Source organism: Saccopteryx bilineata, chromosome 10 (assembly GCF_036850765.1).
Source record: "Saccopteryx bilineata isolate mSacBil1 chromosome 10, mSacBil1_pri_phased_curated, whole genome shotgun sequence".
Taxonomy (NCBI): Eukaryota; Metazoa; Chordata; class Mammalia; order Chiroptera; family Emballonuridae; genus Saccopteryx; species Saccopteryx bilineata.
This window is the reverse complement of record NC_089499.1, coordinates 11,755,884-11,776,115: the sequence shown is the minus strand read 5'-3', so window position 1 is coordinate 11,776,115 and position 20,232 is coordinate 11,755,884. Positions and strand designations below refer to the sequence as shown.

At 42.6% G+C, this 20,232-nt stretch overlaps 1 protein-coding gene across 2 annotated transcripts in view; it reads right to left on the bottom strand.

The window, feature by feature from the left end:
• The window catches only part of ULK4 (unc-51 like kinase 4), a 400,554-nt gene that overhangs the window by 261,552 nt on the left and 118,770 nt on the right, over positions 1–20,232 (bottom strand). The window contains exons 26-29 of one of the 2 annotated variants that reach the window (XM_066245324.1): positions 14,781–14,832; positions 14,584–14,678; positions 8,094–8,145; positions 7,853–7,997 (exon numbers count right to left, since the gene is read on the bottom strand). In XM_066245324.1, the coding sequence (XP_066101421.1) occupies positions 7,853–7,997; positions 8,094–8,145; positions 14,584–14,678; positions 14,781–14,832 (344 nt within the window). The remainder of the gene's footprint in view (positions 1–7,852; positions 7,998–8,093; positions 8,146–14,583; positions 14,679–14,780; positions 14,833–20,232) is intronic. The other variant, XM_066245325.1, reaches the window with a different exon arrangement.

Genomic DNA, 20,232 nt, shown 5'->3' with positions numbered 1-20,232 from the left:
ATTATCCAAAGAACTAGAGTGCTAGAATTATCCTGATTAGGGATGAAAGAATATTTATCCTTATCTAACTCCAAATTATCCAAATTTAGATTCCCATAAATTGTACCCTTTAGGGGGGAAAAAAACACCTGTACCTAAGTACATTGACTTAGGTTCCCACTCCAGAACATTACAATGTTTCTGTCTGTTGCAAAGCTATTGTGACTTAGATTTTATCTGCAAAATAATTTTCTAAGAAAAGGCTGAAAATACTCCTTTCTACTGTGATTGCCATCAAGGATGGCCAGGTTCACGCCTACTTTAACACAGAATACCTGTGGTGACAGGGACGCAACACAGAAACGTCTGGGTGTCCCTTGCACCACTGGCGTGGGAACCAAACCCAGGACTCCTGCTGGACATGATTGCAAAGGACAGACACACGGCTCTACAGTGTGTTGCCGCGCAAAGGGCAAGACAATTCTAATTTGTAAGGAACATAGCTCCCCTCAGATTCTAAAAAGCAAAGCCTTGACAATTTATGAAGTCATTACGGCCCTGATAATTGTACGGGTCACAGGAGGGTAATAAAAAGGAAAGCCAGCACTCATTTTACCCGGGAGGGAAATGATGGATGCCATATTGTCATAAAAAGCATTATGAGCACATTTATATCAGCGTGATCTCTTTACAATACACAACTCTCAGAGCGAAAAGAAAATATGGAAGAGAAAATCCTTGTCGGCAAAGCGGTTCCAGTCCACCTGAGGCAAGCTGCATAGCAAGCGTTTCCCATGGCGGCTCCCTGGCTCAAAGCCTTCCCCGGCCATCCTGTCTAACAGAGCCCCGTCCCTGCTCCCCTTACTCAGTTTCACGCTTCATTTCTCTCCACAGCTCTCACGACGACTGACATCATCTTATGTATCCCTGTGTTTACAGCTCTTGCTCACCCCTGGACTGTGAGCTCACTGAGGCAGGATTTCAGTCTTGCTCACCAGCCTACTGCCAGTGCCCGGCACATACAAGCCACTCAGTATGTGTTTATTGACTAAATTAATTAAGAAAGAGAGGAGGGAAAGAGGAAGAACGGAAGGGTTTCAAACCTCATGTGTATAATTGCACAGCACAGCACAAATTATATTATTTACATTTGTAGGAATATTAAAATTTCCTCTTCCCCAAGAATAACAATGCTGTTTCCTAAGTGAAGAACTTAATCCCATTTACAGTTAAATGTTGAAAAAGAAACGTCCTCACCTCATGTAACAAATCTCCTTAAAACAAACAAACAAAAAAGATGTTCAGACAGTCAGCAAAAGACTACTTTCAGTACTAAGACTTCATTGATAATGACTTTGATATTAGACTTCTGAGAGGTGCCAATTTTAATTAATTAGGTCACTCCGGGCTTAAGTTCCATTAAATATTGCCTCTTCCGTTTCTGCATGAACCTTTAAAATGAAATCCAGTATCTCCGCTGACAGAAAAAAAAAAAGCCATGGTAATTTTCTAAGCATGTATGGTTATCTTTCTTCCCAGAAAAACAAACAAAAAACTTCTCATTAATCATACAGATGGCTCAGTTAAGTCACTGGCATCCCAATCGTCCTGAAGGAAGGAGGAGAAACTATGGGGGGTGAGGGGTGGGGAGGGATAAGGGCACAGGCACCAAGTCAGTGACAATATATTCAAATCACAGGACCCAGATCAACAATGACCGACATCATCGACTTTAACAAGCAGTTTCCTCAAGCCAGTGACAGAGGAGAGAAACTGCAAACATGAGGGGGTTTTGGTAAACTTGTGCTGACTCGAGGATGGAGGGGCCACGTGAGAAGACATGTGGCCACTTCAAGGGGCACAAGACAACACAGGAAAGGGCTTTATTCTGCAGCTAAGTACTGGGCTGGACAGTAGTCTCCAAAGTGCATGTCCAAGTCCTAACCCCCAGGACCCATGAATGTGACCTTATTTGGAGAAAGGGTCTCTGAGAATGTAGTTAAGAATCTCAAGATGAGGTCGTCCTGAATTTAGGGTAGGCCTTAAATATAACGACAGACATCCTCCAAAGAGAAAGAGAGGCATAGGCTGGTTTCAGACAGACACACAGAGGAGAAGGCCCCTGGACGGCGCTAAGAAGGGGGGATAACTTAATCTTTTGGGCATTTTCTGAACGGATCTTCCCCAAAATTTGAACGAGATAGTATCTTTAGTCAACTCCAAAATTTTATAAAATGAGAGCGGGTATAAATCAAATAGCAAAATGCTGGAGTTTTCTGTCTTGCATTTTATGCAACCTGAATTCTATGCGTCACTCTGTTCAGTCTCACGTGAATGCACACACAGATATATAAGTATATCAGTGAATGAAGAAATAGGTAAGAAATCAATAGATACACAGAGAGATACAGAAAGACATTGTTTTTTAAGTGAAAAGATGACTTCAAAGTGTCACATTTAATTTCAGACATAAGCCCTCATCTCTTCCAAACTCTTCAATAAAATCAACAGCAGACACTGGAGTGAGCTGCCGTAGACCAAGGACTGCAGGCAGCCGTCAGAAGCCGGGAGAGGGGCCCGGATCTACACCACAGTCTGCAGAAGGAACCGACCCTCTGACACCTTGAGTTCAGACTTCTGGCCTCCTGAACTCTGAAAGAATAAATTTCCATTGTTTTGAGCCAGTCGGTTTGTGGTCACTTGTGACAACAGCCCTGAGAAACTAAGACAGACCACAAGAAACCATTCTGCCGACCACCACCATGAGCTCGGAAGCAGATTTCTCCCAGGGTCTCCAGACAAGAACTCATCCCAGCAGACTGACACCCAATGTAGGCGGCACGAGCTCCTGAGCAAAGAACCAAGCCACACTGGGTCCTGCAGGCTTCGGACCTATGGAGCATGACCTAATACACAGATGTGGATGTAAGCCACTAAGTGTGTTAACATGGGTGAACACGTACACGCCAGAGTTAAAAATGTGACGGTGAGCATCTTCTTCTTGTTCCTGATGTTAATGGAAATGCCCTTTTGTGATCAAAGGAACACTGGAGTCCTGGGAGATATTAATAGACAGGCCATGGGAAATAGTGTCCTAAGGCCGTATAATTTTGAGCAACCTTGAGCTTTAGAAAGTTAAAGGAGTGAATTGTGAAACTCAACCGGCCCCGGAGTAGCAAGCCTGTAAAATGTCTCAGAAGGCACGTGTGTCCCACGGCAGGTGCGTGAACATCGTGCAAGCTCACAGTTTAAGAAAAGTGGCGACAATATTTATTGAATTTATATCTAAGTAAACTTTTTTTACCTGCATGACTTCCAAACTTCTTCAGTTAAAACAAAAATTAATTTCTGAAACAACTGGCTCTACCCGACAGTCCATTCCACGAAGGCAGAGGCCGTGCCTGCCTTGGTCACTGTTCTATTCCCAGCAACGAGAAACATGCCAATGAAACAAGGTGCACTCAACGAGTGTCAGTGAAGAGAAGGGCCAATGAAGAGAGAAACTATTCCCTCCCATGCGGAGTTCCTCCACACCTGGGCTTTCCCCATTCTTGCCTGCGGTGCCCACTACTTTTCTATCCAGTCATACCCAGGGTTCAGAGTCTAACTCAAATACCACCTCCCCATAATAATGGTATTATAATCCCCTACATACGAAAGGCATCGAACAAATACTTGTAACTACAGGTCGTCTCTTTAGAAAGGAAAGCATGCACACCGAGGAGAGGTAATGAGTCTTTGATACTAACTCATAATTTATAGAGTAAGTCACTTGTAATATTTACAATAGATACAGTGGTGGTTAATTTTAAGTGTCAATTGACTGGGTCACAGGAAAACGAGACATGTGGTCAGACATTATTCTGGGTGTGTCTATGCGGTGCTTCTGGGTTAGGTTAATGGTTGAACCAGTGGACGGAGTAAAGCAGACAGCTCTCTCCAACGTGGGTGGTCTTCATGAACTAAATTGAAGATCTAAATAGAACAAAAAGGCTGAAAAAGAGGGAACTCCTGCTCCGACTGCCTTCAGCCGGGACATTGGTCTTTTGCTGCCTGTGGACTTGAATTGCAACATCAGCTCTTCTTGGGACTCCAGCCTGTCAGCTTTCAGACTGGCACCCACATTAGCAGCCCTCCTGGGTCTCAGGCCTCAGGACTCAAAGTGGACCCACACCGCCGGCTCTCCCAGGTCGCCAACCTGCGGACCGCAGATCTGAGGGCTTCTCAGCCTCCTTCGTCATGTGAGCCTGTTCCTTACAATAAATCTCCTTCTACATGCATCCTGCTTGTTCTGTTTCTCTGAGAACCATACCTAATATTTTTAAATAAGATATTTATTCTTACAGAGTTTTCATTCATGTCACACAACAATTCTGATAAGCTCCTGGACCACAGGCATTACATGGTATTTAACAAGATTAAATTATTATCCTGCCTTAAAATTTTCCCAGTGCTAACAGAAGAGACACCTACTCTTTCTCTCGGATCAGCACCCGGAAGCCATTTAAGTACCACCAGGAAAGAACCTCTGTGAGGACAAAGCCATGCAGACGTAGGCAGAGCAGAGAGGACGGGGAGAGACTCCCGCTCACAGGTCTGTAGAAATAAACTCAAACCCCTGCACCCAGCTCTATCTGACACCGGCACAAGTCTGGACTTGTCAGTTATGCGAGGAAATATGTAGTTACTTTCCAAGTTAGAGTGTTACTACTTGCCTATAATACTCTCTTAATATGAAACTTTCATGTAAAAAATCAGGAGCCATGAAGACTGTCACCTTGGCTTTCTCCAAAGTACTGAGGTCAAAAAGAGGGTGAAAACATTAACAAAATTAAAAGCGCTGACACTAGGATGTCTACAGTAGTTCCCTCTTATTTATCCACTGTCGCTTTCTGCGGTTTCAGGTACCTGCGGTCAACTGCAGCCTGAAAATATTAAATGAAACATTCCAGAAACAATGCGTTAAGTTATGTGTCTTTCTGAGTGCTATAATGAAACCTTGCACCACCCTACTGCCTGAGACATGAATCACCCTTTGTCCAGTACATCCACTCTGTGTAGTCTACTCACCTGCTAGTCACTTAGTAGCCATCTGTTACCAGACTGTTAAAGTATCACAGTGCTGTGCTCAAGTAACACTATTTTACTAATCATGGCCTCAAAGCGTGAGAGCAGTGATGTGGGCGATCCAGCATGCCCAAGAGAAGCCATAAAGTGCTTCCTTTAAGTGTAAAAAGGTGAAAGTTCCCAATGAGGAAAGAAAAAATTGTTTACCGTGGGTGCTTAGATATAAGGTAAGAACAAAAGCTTCCATCCACGACATTGGACGGAAGGAAAAAGAAATTCGTGCTAGTTTTTGCTGCCACATCTCAAATTACAGAAGTTAGAGCACAATGCGTGGTAAGTGCTGAGTTAAGATGGAAAAGGGCTTACATCTGGGGATGGAAGGCACGAAGAGAAAGAGTGTTCCCGCTGATGTGTTGCACCAGCAAGTACTGAGCCTGTGTCAGCAAGGGATCCCCTGAAATGAATGACACAAGCCAGTTCCTGCGAGTGAAGGGGATCCTACAGAGACAGGGATGGGTTCACACCGGAAACACAGAAGTCACCAGAGGGGCCGGCTCTGCCGATGACGGAGCTGCCGCCACATTTCCGGCAGGGCTGCAGAGGTGGGTTAGGGCTCAGGGCCATGTCCGCAGACCAGGCATCTGCTGGGGGCCTTGGGACACGTCTCTCCCCTGCAAATGGGGAGGAGGCCTACTACATTTGCCGAATTAAAGCAAATGCTATCTAGTTCCTATCAACTCTTGAGATTTAATCATATTAAGCCATTCTATCTATATACTCAACGGAGAACATGATTCTTCCACAATTAGGAATTCTAAACTTATAACTATCTTCAAAGACCAAACTTCTTGCCAAGGTTTCTAGTTTCGCAAAGTTAAAGTTAAATCAATGCATAATTTATCTTTCATTTGTAAAAATTCTTACATAACACTTATTGAGCCCTTACTATATATGCCAGGTATGCACACTCGGCATTACATACTTGATGGCCACTTTGCCTCTGTGAAGTGTGTGCTATGACTCTTATTGTACCGTGACAATCTCCACTTTGAAGGATAAGGGAAAGTATAATAAAGGACCTAATAACAATAGCAGGAGTGCTAAACATCTGTCAGGAGTGAACTATGTCCCACACACCACACTGTCTTACAAGAAGTATCCCATTTAATCATCACAATTATCTTCTGGGTTAGGTACTATTATCCCCATCCTACAGATGAGAAAACTGAGGCCTAGAGAATGAAATGCAGAGCCAAGCCCTGTATTCACATCAGAAGCAGCCTACAGCTTTGAAAACATCCCACACCACATCCCAGTAAATCCCACACTATTATCCAAAGCACATTTCACACGGCTAACTAGACACTTGAAGTCATCCACGTTACTTTTGTTCTTGAATCGCCGTGTGGTTCCTCTTTAACCCCTCATCCCCAAGAAAGGTAAAGGTACACAGTACAGAAAATACATACTAGTATGCCAACTCAAATAAATAAAACAGGAACACTGAACTATAGATATTTAATGCTTTTTATTTACAAACTGTTTCAAAGTGGGCAAACTTCAGATACGAGAAATTTGATCTCAAATTGACATGTGTGTTAACAGCTACTGCTAAGCTGTGAAGTCCTGTCGGAGGAAACCCAGTCCCTCCTGGGGGTGAGGAGGGCATCTCTGGTCCTGAAAGATGCTCCTCTATAAGCTGTGAGGGAGCCGACATCCAAAATACGTCTTTTAAATATCACATTTTTGGAGTAAAGGGGGACAAGTATATGGTGACAGAAGATGGTATGACTTTGGGTAGTGGGCACACAATGCAATATACAGACCATGTATCATAAAAATGTACACTTGAAAACTCTATGATCCTATTGACCAATGTAGCCCCTATAAATTTAATTTAAAAAATTTAAATTTAAAATCACCTTTTGCACCAAAATGTCAGAAAGATGCATATGACTATATATAAACATGTATAAGTATAAGATGGCATCAAAAGCATTAATTAATCCCGTGGCACAAGGTTCTCAGCTTCTACTTACCCACCTAAATACAAACCATACACACACAGTCCCATACAGTCACGTGCCCATCAGCGATGGGGATACGTTCTGAGAAATACGTTGTTAATGGGTTCTGTCGCTGTGCAAACATCAGAGTGAGTGCACTGAACAAACCCAGACGGTCTCGCCTACGGCACACCCGGCTACACAGGACAGCCTCGCTCCCGGGCTGCAAGCCCATTCCGCATGTTACTGTACAGAACACCACGAGCCAGACCTCCATAGTCATCCGACCGTGTTCGCTATGTGAGCAATGAAGTAAAAAAGAAAAAGATAACCTCTTTCTGTTAATACATTAGTTGTTTCATTGCACCCCCCCCCAAAATAATCCTGTTTATAAGTAAACTAAATTGCCATTTCAAGAGTTTAGGGGGGAAGGAAGATTTCCATCTCTATTATTTCTGATTAGAGCCCAGAAAAGTCCCAATTTCATCTTCCAGCAGCCTTAGCATGTTGACCTTAAGAAAGAAACTTCACCCCTTGAGCCACAAACACCTTTAGCTCGGCATAACCTCAGAGCCATGAGCCTGTGGCGAACAGGAAAAGCTCTAAATGGATATTTTTCAAGATGGACTGAGATTCCCCTGGGTCGATGCAGTGTGGTCGTTACTGCCAGTCTCCAGCCTCTTGGACAGCGAGGACGTGCCTGTAAGGACACGGCGACCCAACACCGTCCTCGCACCCCGTCGGACAGAAGCAGCCCGGACAGCCCACGCTTGTCTGTGAGCGCAGCACGTGCTACTTACTGGGGAAGCAGGACGTCCCGAACGAGGGCCAGGAGACCGCTGTCAGGATCCACGCGCGCCTCCGCCTCCCCGTCCCCGGCCGCCCGGTGCACGAGCAGAGACGTGGTCTCCGAGAGCAGCCGCAAGCTGAAGAGTCTCCACTCCACTTGAAAGGGAAAGAAGGCCAGGAATGTGACGACACAGAGACAGAACGAAAACGGAATGTGTCACTGATGGAATGCCGGCTGGTGTGGCCACTCACCATTCTGGCTTTGCACCAAGGAGACCAAGGGCGGCAGGATACAATCAACAACCTGAAAGAAAAGATGTTCAAGAGGTGGGTCAAATCTCCGTGAACACGAAACAGATCACCACTCCCTGGGCTTTCATCCACTGACAGAATCACTAATCAAAGGAGTGGGGGGAAATCAACAGCTAAATTTATCCTGGATTTCAAGTCTGCTTGACATTTAATAAACCACCACGCTCACTTGACTCTGAAAAAGTTCGCAGGTCAAAATGACGTTATGATCATCAAAACAGTCATTTTTCAAAACCTTCAGGGTTCGAGAAAGGAGCTCTAGTATATAATGCAAAATCAGGTTGGCGTGGGTTGACATTAAACCATCAAATTATTAATACATATAAGCTGGTGATCGTCACTCAAGTCTAAGATAAACAACGATCAGAATGCTGGGGGAAAAGCAGACACGTGATCCTCCTGTTTTATCTAATACATCAAAGACCTATGACAAGTTCACCTTGGTGGTTTTCAGCAATAGATTCAAAAGAGGTAAATCCACTACACAAACCACTTCTGTGACTCCCTAGTACCATCAGACAGAGCACACAATCAAATATGGTTTGAAACCTCCAAAATAACAAGGTTTTTCCCCCAAATAAAAATGGACAATGTGGAAAGGACAAATCACTTCCACCGTCTAATTTTGAACCCTATTATCTCATTTGATGAACTAGCGTATTTTGGCAACAATAAACGAAGTTCCCGGTGTTTACAGCTGAGTGTATTCCTAACCCTACAACGTGTCTGTGTTCTCCCCACACTGATGAAAAGGCAGGAGACACAGCCCGTGACCACCACCCCGCTCCAAGCCAATGAAGCGATGCCTTGCACGGGTCACTCTCCCCACACCGCACCCACCATGGTAACAGGCTCCTGTACAATAACACAGGATTACAACCCAGGGAGCTGCAACACACAGGCTTTATTTAAGAAGGAATTTTTATGGAAACCCAAAGACAAGAGGAGGCACAAAACCAAGGCCATCAGAGGGAATATTAGCCTCTGGAACTTACAGATACAGCCAACAGTCGACAGCCTCGTTTAGGAGAGCCAGCCAGATAAACCTAAAATTTCACACTAAGGGCTCATTATTTATCTCAGTTCATTTCATTAGGTTTGTTTCTGTGTTGATTTAGGTGAAGCATTTCTGTAACAATTTCAGATGAATTAGTATTAAGCACATGAGAAAATTCTGGTTGTTAGAAACCAGAATTTTTGCAGAGGAAGAAGGGACGCAAATATGGAAAGGGGGAAGGCAAGAGAGAACTATATGGGGATGGGTCAGATTTGAAGACACTGGTGTGAATTCAAGATTTCAAAGTACGAATAAATGTGTGTACATGCATGGTATGTCAGTATGCATGAGTGAGTTATATGTGTGTGCTGTGTGCTATACATGTATATATTTCCGAGCTATGTCTCCTGGAAGGGCCCGGAAGCTAAGACAGCTTAGGAGACAGCAGCACACTCAATTCCCTGATTGTGGTTTCTGACACCGTTTGCCTCCGAAAGGAGCCAGGGCTCCTCAGAGAAATAACTGATGCCAAGGCCAGGCCAGGGTAAGTTCCAAGGTGTGTCAAGAATATCTTGTGCCCGAAAGTAAAGAACAGCTCAGGAAATGATGAGGTATGTCACAAGGACATGTGAGCCAGCTTGAAAGGGTTTACACTCATCAAATCTGATATAATTTGAGCACCAAAATAGTTATAGGAATGAAGCCATTGATAAAAATAGAAATCTGTGGTAGAATGTTGATAGTGTGATGTCCACATGTTACCTCAGACAGCAAGGGGGATTTTGCAGATGTGATGAAGATTTTGAGGTGATGTGTTTGTTCGTCCTGGTTTATACAAGCAGGCCCAATATAGTATAAGGGTCCTTATAAGAAGGAGACAGGAGGGCCTGACCAGGCGGTGGCGCAGTGGATGGTGTTGGACTGGGATGCGGAGGACCCAGGTTCAAGACCCCGAGGTCACCAGTTTGAGCGTGGGCTCATCTGGTTTGAGCAAAGCTCACCAGCTTGGACCCAAGGTTGCTGCTGTAGCCCCATGGTCAAGGCACATATGAGAAAGCAATCAATGAACTAAAGTGCCACAACGAAAAACTGGTGATTGATGCTTCTCATCTCTCTGCTTTCCTGTCTATCCCTATCTATCCCTCTCTGACTCTCGCTTTGTCTCTGTAAAAAAAATAAAAAAATAAAAGAATGAGACAGGAGGGCCAGAGTCAGAGAAGGAGATGTCACAACAAAAGCATAAGTTAGATAGACAGATTTGAAGATGCTGTGGTGCCAGTTCTGAAGAGGGAGGATGGGGCCACAAGCCAAGGGATGAAGGCAGCCCTAGAAGCCCAAAAAGAGAACAGATTTGCCCCTTAGAGCCTCCAAAAGGAGCACACAGGTGTGCTGACATTCTGATTTCAGGCCCAAAGACCCATTTTGTACTTCTGACCTCCAGAACAGTAAGACAATAAATCTGTGTTGTTTAAGGCACTAAATGTGTGGTAATTGGTTACAGCAGCTAGAGAACACATACAGAATGCGAGTCTGTACCAATGACTACTTGGTAGATAAATAGATATGCTAATTCATATCAGTTAACTTTGCCAAAAAAGGGGGGAGGGGCTTACATTTACCAAGTTCTAAACATTTTTTTCTTATTAAAAATATTTTCATATTTATGTAAGCTTTTTAATTTAATATATCATGCATACACAAGAGCATACTAATCCTAAATATATATCTCAGTTAATTTTACCAAGATGAACAGCACTCAGATAAAAAAATAAATAACATAAAGATATTACGAGGACATTACAAAGCCCCTTAAACCCCATTCCAGTCACTACTTGCCCAAAAGGTAATCACTATCCTGACTTGTAATAGATCAGTTTTGTCTCTTTTTAAACTTGACACAAGTGGTCATGATACTACGATATTTTGTCATCTGTTGTCTTTCTCTCAGTATTACATTTGTGAGATTAATCCGTGTTAAGTGTAGCTGCAGACCATTCATTTTCTTTGCTGCGTTGTATTCCATCATATGACTAAATCATAATTTACATACCCATTAGGTTCTGGATGGCATTTATACAGTTTCCCATTACAGGCTAACAGCATCTCTGTCGTCCTCGTATTCTGGTGAACAGACACTTACATTTCTACTGAATACATATTTAGAGGTGAAACTGCAGAGTCATGGTGGATACGTATGCTCAGCCTCAGGAGCCACGACTGCAGTGTTCCACAGCAGCTGTGCCAACTTATGCTCCCACTAGAAGTTTCTGAGACCTCCATTTGCTCTATATCAGGCTATATCAGGCGTCCCCAAACTACGGCCTGGCCTGCAGGCCGCATGCGGCCCCCTGAGGCCATTTATCCCCTCCCCCCCGCCGCACTTCCAGAAGGGGCACCTCTTTCATTGGTGGTCAGTGAGAGGAGCACTGTATGTGGTGGCCTTCCAACGGTCTGAGGGACAGTGAACTGGCCCCCTGTGTAAAAAGTTTGGGGACCCCTGCTCTACATCCTCACCGGCAATTAGTATTACTTCAAAAATTTGGTTAAAGTTAAATTGCTCAGTATGTATTAGCCTTCAGCCTTTGGTTTAAAAACTTACAAATGGACAGGCTCTTCATAAAAATAAAAAAAATAATAAAAAAAAAGGTATTATGACTTAGCTTACTAAAGTTAAAGGGATTGAAATATATTTTAGGCGACTTACGTATATTATTACCAGAATTTTCTAATAAAGAATCACTATTAATTTTCCTTTTGCTATTATAACATATTTTGAAAGCACCATGAATGGAACAAATTCTCTGTACGAATCAAATCATTATAGCACTACTAACTGCTCTGGAGGCCACAATGATGAGTTCCAACTCGGAGGCACCAAACAGTCTAAACTCTGGGGAAATCTGAGTTAAGCACTTGTGCTCAGCAAGAAACAAATGCATGTAACCACTTCCACATAATAAAGTATTGATCAGTAGCCTTGAACATAGTTTGTGCTAACATTTCAAACAATGTTATGCTCCTTGGGGTGCTGAATTTTCAATTTCATGTATTCCAGTCATGGTTAAGAAGTAGTAATTAGAGGATTTCCCAGGAGTTACAGCATTAAAAAATAATTTGATGAAGCCCATAAGTTGCAATGCTACCATTCCTATCATAATATACTAGTTTCAGTGATTATAATGATAGCATTTCATAATTAGAAAATAAACTATTAAATGTCTATTGATATGTAAGTATGAACATTTCTAACTACTGGATCACAAAAAGTTAGCCATCAGGTGATTGCTCATTAGAGAGAAAAATCAATAAGCAACATTTAAGCAAATGTTATCTCACTGGAAGACTGAGAAATCATTACTCAGAGAGTGACCAGAACAAACAGGGCTTCTGCTAATAGTGTATATTGTTTGGCTTAACTCTCTCACTGAAAACAACTAAAATACGTCAGATAATAGAACAAAGCCTTAAAAATACTTCAGGTCTGAAAAGACAATAGGGAAACTTCCAGACCGATGTCTGAGTAAAAGCCACGACCTTCACTCAGGGTGAGAGACAGAGGTCTCAGTCCATTTCTCCCTGGTGGGCGGGGTTTGTCAGTCTCCTTCACTGAGCTGGGCACTGAGGGGCGGGGCTTACACACGCAGAGGCGGGGAAACCAGAGCTTGTCACCAACCCCTCCACGTGCATTCACACTCCCGGGAAATGCTGAAAAGGCTTCCCTAGAAGTTATTATGATTGCAGCCTGTACTCTCAGGGATTTGCAAAATGGGTACAAATAACCTCAGTCTAAGGCAGCCCTGACAGAGCCCCAAACACACCTGAAGCCTGCCAGGGAGGGACGCTCACACTAGGCTCAGGGAATGCCTGTGCCCCACAAGCAGTAAATACTAACAAGGGCTCCAAGAAGGCAAGATGATGTGGACATGAATGAGATATGACGCCACATCACACTGGAGTCTTCTGAGACTGCAGTTATCAGACATAGCGTAAAACAACTGCATCTGAATGTGAACAAATCACTCACAAGCTGGGAAATGTAAATAGAAAACAGAAAATCATACAAAGCAATACAGTAGACTGAAACAAATGGACAAGCAGAATTTCTAGTGATAACAAAACTTCTACACATGAAAAATAACCAACATTAAAAACTCAATGGCTGGATATGGAAGACAGAAATAGAATTATCCAGAACATAAACAAAATTATCCAGAATATAACCCTGAGAGGGAAAAAAGATAGAACACATAGAAAACACAGTGAGAAAGTTTAATGTCCTCGTGATTTGAATTGCTGAAGGTGACCCAGCAAAGGAAAGAGAGATGATAGCTGAGAACTTTCCAGAAATTATGAAAAAGGACAATCCACAGATTCAAGAAGCACAGAGAATCTAAAGCAGAATAAATAAAAGATGTGCATTTAGTTAAATCACAGTGTGTCTACAGAAATCCAAAGATCCTCCCCACCAAAAAAAAAAAGTCTCAAAAGGGGACAAGGAACAAATATTATTTTCACAGGAAAAACAGACCATCAGCTAAACTCTCAATAGCTACAATTCAGAACACAGGGTAATGAAATAACACCTTCACAGTATGAAACAATAATAAACATAAATGCCAACCTAGAATTTAACACTCAGAAAAAAATCTCCCTCAAGAAACAATGACTTGATCAAAACGTTTGTCACCAGCACATCCAAGCTAAGGAACACTGTGAAGAAACTGACTGGTTCTTTGATACAATTAATAAAACTAAAAATAACCTTTGGTTAGAGTGGTCAAGAAAAGAACAATAATAAATAGCAAAAAAATTAAAGGAGATATTATTAGGTTACAAAGACACTAAAAACGATGACAAGAAAATACTATAAACTCCTTTATGCCAATAAACTTTTTAGATTAGATTAAAAATATCCAAAAAAGACTTGCACAAGCACTTGGTAAGAGTTTTCCCAAATGGCCAAAATACTTTTGAAAAACTACTCAGCCTCATTAACAGTCTTGATCATACAAAAATTTAAAACTATGGTGAATATATATATTGCTATATACCCACCCAGCCATTAAAAAGTGTGAAATAAGAAGGGCTGGGAAGAATGAGGTGATCAGGTACTGCCCTGCTGGGGTCAGTGAAGCTGGTACCACCTCTTTGGAAAATACTAAGGTATTTTGTGCACACGCTGAGTTTACATGTATCCTATAACCGCTGACTCCATTCCTAAATACATACCCTAAAAGTCATGTATGCTTAAGTAGAGCAAAACACATCAACAAGAATACCCATAGCAGTATTTGTAAATGCCAAAAACCATAAACAACCCAGTGTCTATCAGAAGTAAATAACTGTGATATACGCATATACTCATATTTCTACAATATGTAGTATTCCCAAATAAATGAAAAAGTGTATCTTTCAAAAGCTGCCAGAACTGACCGTAGAGTAATAGTTTTTCAATAAAACAGGATACTGTATTATTGCTTCAAAAGCCGACAGCGTGATCTTGATAAATTCTTCCGATGCCATCGGTCCTAGAAACACAGTTCATTATTACAGGGGTTTATTTACATGTCCAAAATCACAACATCAAAGTGCCTAAAACAAGGACATAAAGTGTTCTGTGGTCTACTCACCTATGGCTCCTTCTATGTTAGTTTCTCCTGAGTCTACTGATTTAATATGACTCTGTAAACAATAAAAATACCAGTGAATGGAGATTTCAAAATAAATCTGAAATAAAACACAGATATCGTGTTTGCTCCAAAACCACTTACCGTTCTTAACGAAATAACTCATGGAAGGCATTAAATATATACTATATATTATACATATTATGAATGCTATGATCACCATTTAAAAATATGATCATATGAAACAGTGTATATACATTATACACTATCATCATTTTAAAACATACAAATCACTATCAATGAGACTTAATGCTGAAATAAATTCACTAGCAATATAATCCCAGAAAGGACAACCTGCAAGAGTGAAGATAATCCAACTGATCCACATTATTTCCGACAACAGCCGCACTCACGCACGCCCCTGAAAGTCACTGAGAACAGTACCCAGTCAGGTGAAACAGTCGTCTCAAAGGAAGGGCAAGCCTTAGCCCCCACGAGTGCCAACTGCATCACGATGCAGCCATTTAGCTCAAACTTACCAGAGTTCCTAGTTCCTCCTAGATACCTCTTAGCCCAACCCGACTCCCATATCTGTGCCCCCACACACCAAGTCCGCGCCTCCTTGCAGGATGACCCCCAACACTGTTTTAAAGGCAGCCTGAGCAGCCCCTAGCCCCCAGCCCAGTGAGTGCTGCAGGCAGTAGGGGTGCTCATAAACGTGACCCGAATGAAACCACTGCCAGGGCTGCAACAGGCAGAGCACCACGTCAACAAGTGCAGTGGTGCTGAGACGGAGCACCTGCCCCTAGCTCACAAAGCAATACACACGTAATACCGGCTGCGTGGTAACAAACAGCGCATGAAATATAGTGACCCCGGAACAAAAGAGTAAATAAGCAGCCTGGAGTGCACAATGGGTCACCTATGGCCCAATGGTTTTTATTAAAATATTTGGTAAATATAAAGAAATATGTATAACATATCCAGAAAAATGTATGTATGGATTTCTCATTCTAAAGAATAAAGAAAATCCTTAAGCCTACCATTCAAGGTCAGAACTAGGACACTCCTCATTCTTTCCATGAGTTCCCACCGCCCAACCTGCCTGTCATTCCTCCAGAGAACCACTATCAATAATTTCTCATTTTCTTGACATTTCAAAATAGTTTTGCCATACATACATATGTCCCTAAATGGTTTGTTGTTCAGGTATTCTTGAACTTTGCCGATACCCAACTTCATACAATGCATAACAAATGGGACAACATGTAACCATTAAAATACAAAAAAAAAAATAAGATATAGGAAAGTGATACGATGTTAAATGGGAAAATAATACAAATTTGCATATATACAGCATAGACTCAACCATATGTATTGCTGTATGTCATATAGAAGTACATTACATGTACATAGCTTTCAACATACCAGTGCACATATGAATAGATAACACTTCAGGAAAACAAAAGTACGTTGACCAAGGTTGTCTTTGAGTGTGAAGTTAAGATTTTATTTTCTGCCCTGGCCAGTTGGCTCAGCGGTAGAGCGTCAGCCTGGCGTGTGGGGGACCCGGGTTCGATTCCCGGCCAGGGCACATAGGAGAAGCGCCCATTTGCTTCTCCACCCCCCCCCTCCTTCCTCTCTATCTCTCTCTTCCCCTCCCGCAGCCAAGGCTCCATTGGAGCAAAGATGGCCTGGGTGCTGGGGATGGCTCCTTGGCCTCTGCCCCAGGTGCTAGAGTGGCTCTGGTCGCGGCAGAGCGATGCCCGGGAGGGGCAGAGCATCGCCCCCTGGTGGGCAGAGCGTCGCCCCTGGTGGGCGTGCCGGGTGGATCCCGGTCGGGCGCATGCGGGAGTCTGTCTGACTGTCTCTCCCCGATTCCAGCTTTAGAAAAATAAAAAAAATAAAAAGATTTTATTTTCTTCAAATCTCACTAGTTTTCTACATTTTCTTTTAAAAAGTACACTTCTATAATTTTAATAAATAAGCACAAATTGGATGTAAAGTAAGAGAAAATCTTGAAATAAGACATACACTCTTTGAAAACTAAAAATATGGGGCACTTCGAGTTCCTTTTTCTCAGCCTATAACTAAACAAACAGAAAAGACTAAAAAAATAATAATAATGTAGTAAATTTTAAAAAGCACTGTTAAGCTTTTCCTGATAACTAGGGTGAAATAATTTTACAAAACTTTAAAATGAGCACATAATTTTTGCTGAATAGATATGAATTTGAAGCTGAATAAAAAATTCGTCGAGATATTGCTTTTGACTTAAATCCACATAAATGGCTGTGGATTACTAAGAAAGATAAAGACTGAACAGTGTTTATACCATGATCTTTGCTATAAAATTTTTTTTTAAGTGTATAAACAATACACAAATACAGATGTAAGTGAAAATTCTTGAGGAAGAAAGCACGGGAACCCACAGCAGAGGTTCCCTTCGGGGAGAGGAAGGCTGAAGCCGGGTGGTGTCTTTTCCAAACGTTTCACTCTCTGCCCTCCTGCACTGCTGGAGTTCTAACCCTGTGCGTGTATGATGTATTAGTAATCAGGGGTATTTAGATGGTGAAACTATAGGCTTATTTTCTATTAACTTATTTTTCTCCTTATACTCTCTGATTTTTATTTGATCCCTACATAACATTTCATTGATTTACCAATTTTAATGTCTTTTGATACATTTCTTCTTCTTCATTCTAGCGTACTAGGAATTAGTCGGGTGAGAGTGAGGACAAAGTAGATGGCCTTGCCTGACCAGGCGGTGGCGCAGTGGATAGAGTGTCGGACTGGGATGCGGAGGACCCAGGTTTGAGACCTCGAGGTCACCAGCTTGAGCATGGGCTCATCTGGCTTGAGCAAAGCTCAGCAGCTTGGACCCAAGGTTGCTGGTTTGAGCAAGGCGTCACTCGTTCTGCTGAAGGCCCACGGTCAAGGCACATATGAGAAAGCAATCAATGAAAAACTAAGGTGTCACAACCTTAGTTGTTGATTGTTGCTTCTCATCTCTCTCCGTTCCTGTCTGTCTGTCCTTGTCTATCCCTCTCTCTGACTCTCTGTCTCTGTAAAAAAAAAAAAAAAAAAAAAAAAAAGTAGGCAGCCTTGGAGATTCAGGGACAGAGGGAGTGTGCGAATGGTCATCTGGGCGAGTATGAAGACACATGAGACAGGAAAATGGACTAGAAGAACGAGTGTGCAGAGAGGACGCACTTGACATGAGCCGGAATGGATTGAACGAGAGACCATTACCTTCCTCATGCTTTCTCTAGCCACAGTGAGCCACTCCAAGCAGGGCTGGGGTAGGGAGAGAACAAAATCAAACCAGGCTTAGGTTCCGCTGGAGGAGGACAGCGGAGGAACAGACAGGAAAGGAACGTCCAGGTGACCGCAAGACAGTGAAGGGGCCGGGACTCTAAGGAACTCCAAGCTGAGTCAAGACAAAGCACAGCTGCCGGGCCATGAGAGGCCAGGTGGAGAGTGGAAAGTGGAAGCCAGTCTAAGTCTCGGGGCATTAACGAGCTGCCGGAGATGAGGAGCAGTGGAAGTGAGCAGATCACCAGGAGAGGTGGCTGGTGTGGTGACAACACGCTCATGGGGACAGGCAGCTGTGGGAGGGAGGACACACTCACGGGGACAGAGGTGGTGGGGAGTTGAGGCTGAGGTGTGGGAAGGACCCTCCGTAGGGATACCCGATTCTCCAAGAACGGTGACAGGAGCAGCATGCAGAGAGAGAGGCCAATGAAAATGACTTTGAGGAACGTGTGGAATGACTCAGAAACCTGTGACGATTACAATCCCGGGCAGAGTAGCACAGGCTATCTTCCGACGGCATGGGCTTCACAGCTGGGAGTTTTCTCAGAGGATCTAGAAGGATGAACACCTGCCCCACAGGCTCCCTGGGTGCAGGCGTGCAGGCAGGAAACCGCCCCATTAAAGGGAAACCAGCAAGCTGTGCTTGCAGGGCAGGCCGGTACTGGTCAATACCATTCCGCACCACTTCAAGGAAGCCCAAAGCAGTCCCTCTGCAAACTGGGTTTACGTTCAACGGTGGCTGAAGAGGGAGAACCACCGGATAACAAGAACATCTGGGTGGCCATGACACTGGGGAACAATTTTTTTTTCATTTTCTGTTGCATGGGGTTTTAGAACTATTTCTATATATTTATGCATCGCTGATTCCAAATCTGATATCTGTTTTATGGTACATGCTCTATTTTTTATGCAATTGTAATTTCTTTTTGTTACAGTTAATTCATTGGTTTTTAAATGAAAGTTAAAAGGCAACGACTCTTGGATTGAACATAACCACAAGGCAATTAATGTTTTACAAACATCACCTTTACATAATAGTAGTTGTTTAAATGTAAAAATTATTATTTGATAAAAACACCCTCTTATTTTGTCTTAATATTGAATCATGGCTTCTTCGAGTAGGTGTAAATATAAGAATAGTCCTGACACCTTCTGTTATATATGTGGCTGTTATGCACTTCAACATCAAGGGCGCAATATTTCATCATTTGTGACACATGCATATATTGCCTATTTTCAAGTTCCCCTTGGCGATCAAGACAAGAATTGGGCTCCTTATATTGTGTGTCATAATTGTGAGGAAATGCTTCGTGAGTGGACAAAAGGAAAATGCAAAAAAATGCCTTTTGGTATTCCCATGGTTTGGTGTGAACCTAAAAACCACAGCAGTGACTGTTATTTCTGTCTGATCCATACAAAGGGCATCGGCACAAAAAAAAAGGCATATGATCGCATATCCTAATATTCCTTCAGTAATACGACCTATCCCACACTCTGAGACACTCCCGGTTCCAGTTTTCAATGGTTTTATTTCTTCTAAGGACGAAGAAAGTGAACATGGTGATCAAGTGTATTTTGATAAGATGCATGAGGAAATGGTTATAGAATCTGAAGGGTCTTTTTCTGATGCCAAGCAGTCATTAACCCCTTAGCACTTTAGCCAACCCGAATTGAATGACTTAGTAAGAATGATGTAAAAATTGTCCTCAACTTACTGAAGTATGAGGAGCATAACTGGATCATTTGTGTGGATCTGAAAATGGTAAATTTCCTGCTAGGACAACAGAGAGGTTTCACAAAGTATCCTTGCTTTCTGCGTTTGTGGGACAGCCGAGCTTGAGAGAAACACTGGACACAGAAGGAGTGGCTGAAATGTGAAGCTCTGGAAGTAGGGATGCAAAATATTGTGAATGAACCTGTAGTTAATCGAGACAGGATCATTTTCCCCCCACTTCACATCAAACTTGGCTTAATGAAGCAGTTTGTTCAGGCTTTGAATAGAGAAAGTGAATGCTTTCAACATATTATTTCTGCTTTTCTTGCCTTGTCTTTCGAGAAGATAAAAGCAGGTGTATTTGATGGACCTCAAATTCGAACCCTCATATGTGACGAAGAATTTGCCAAGAAGATGAATAAGGAG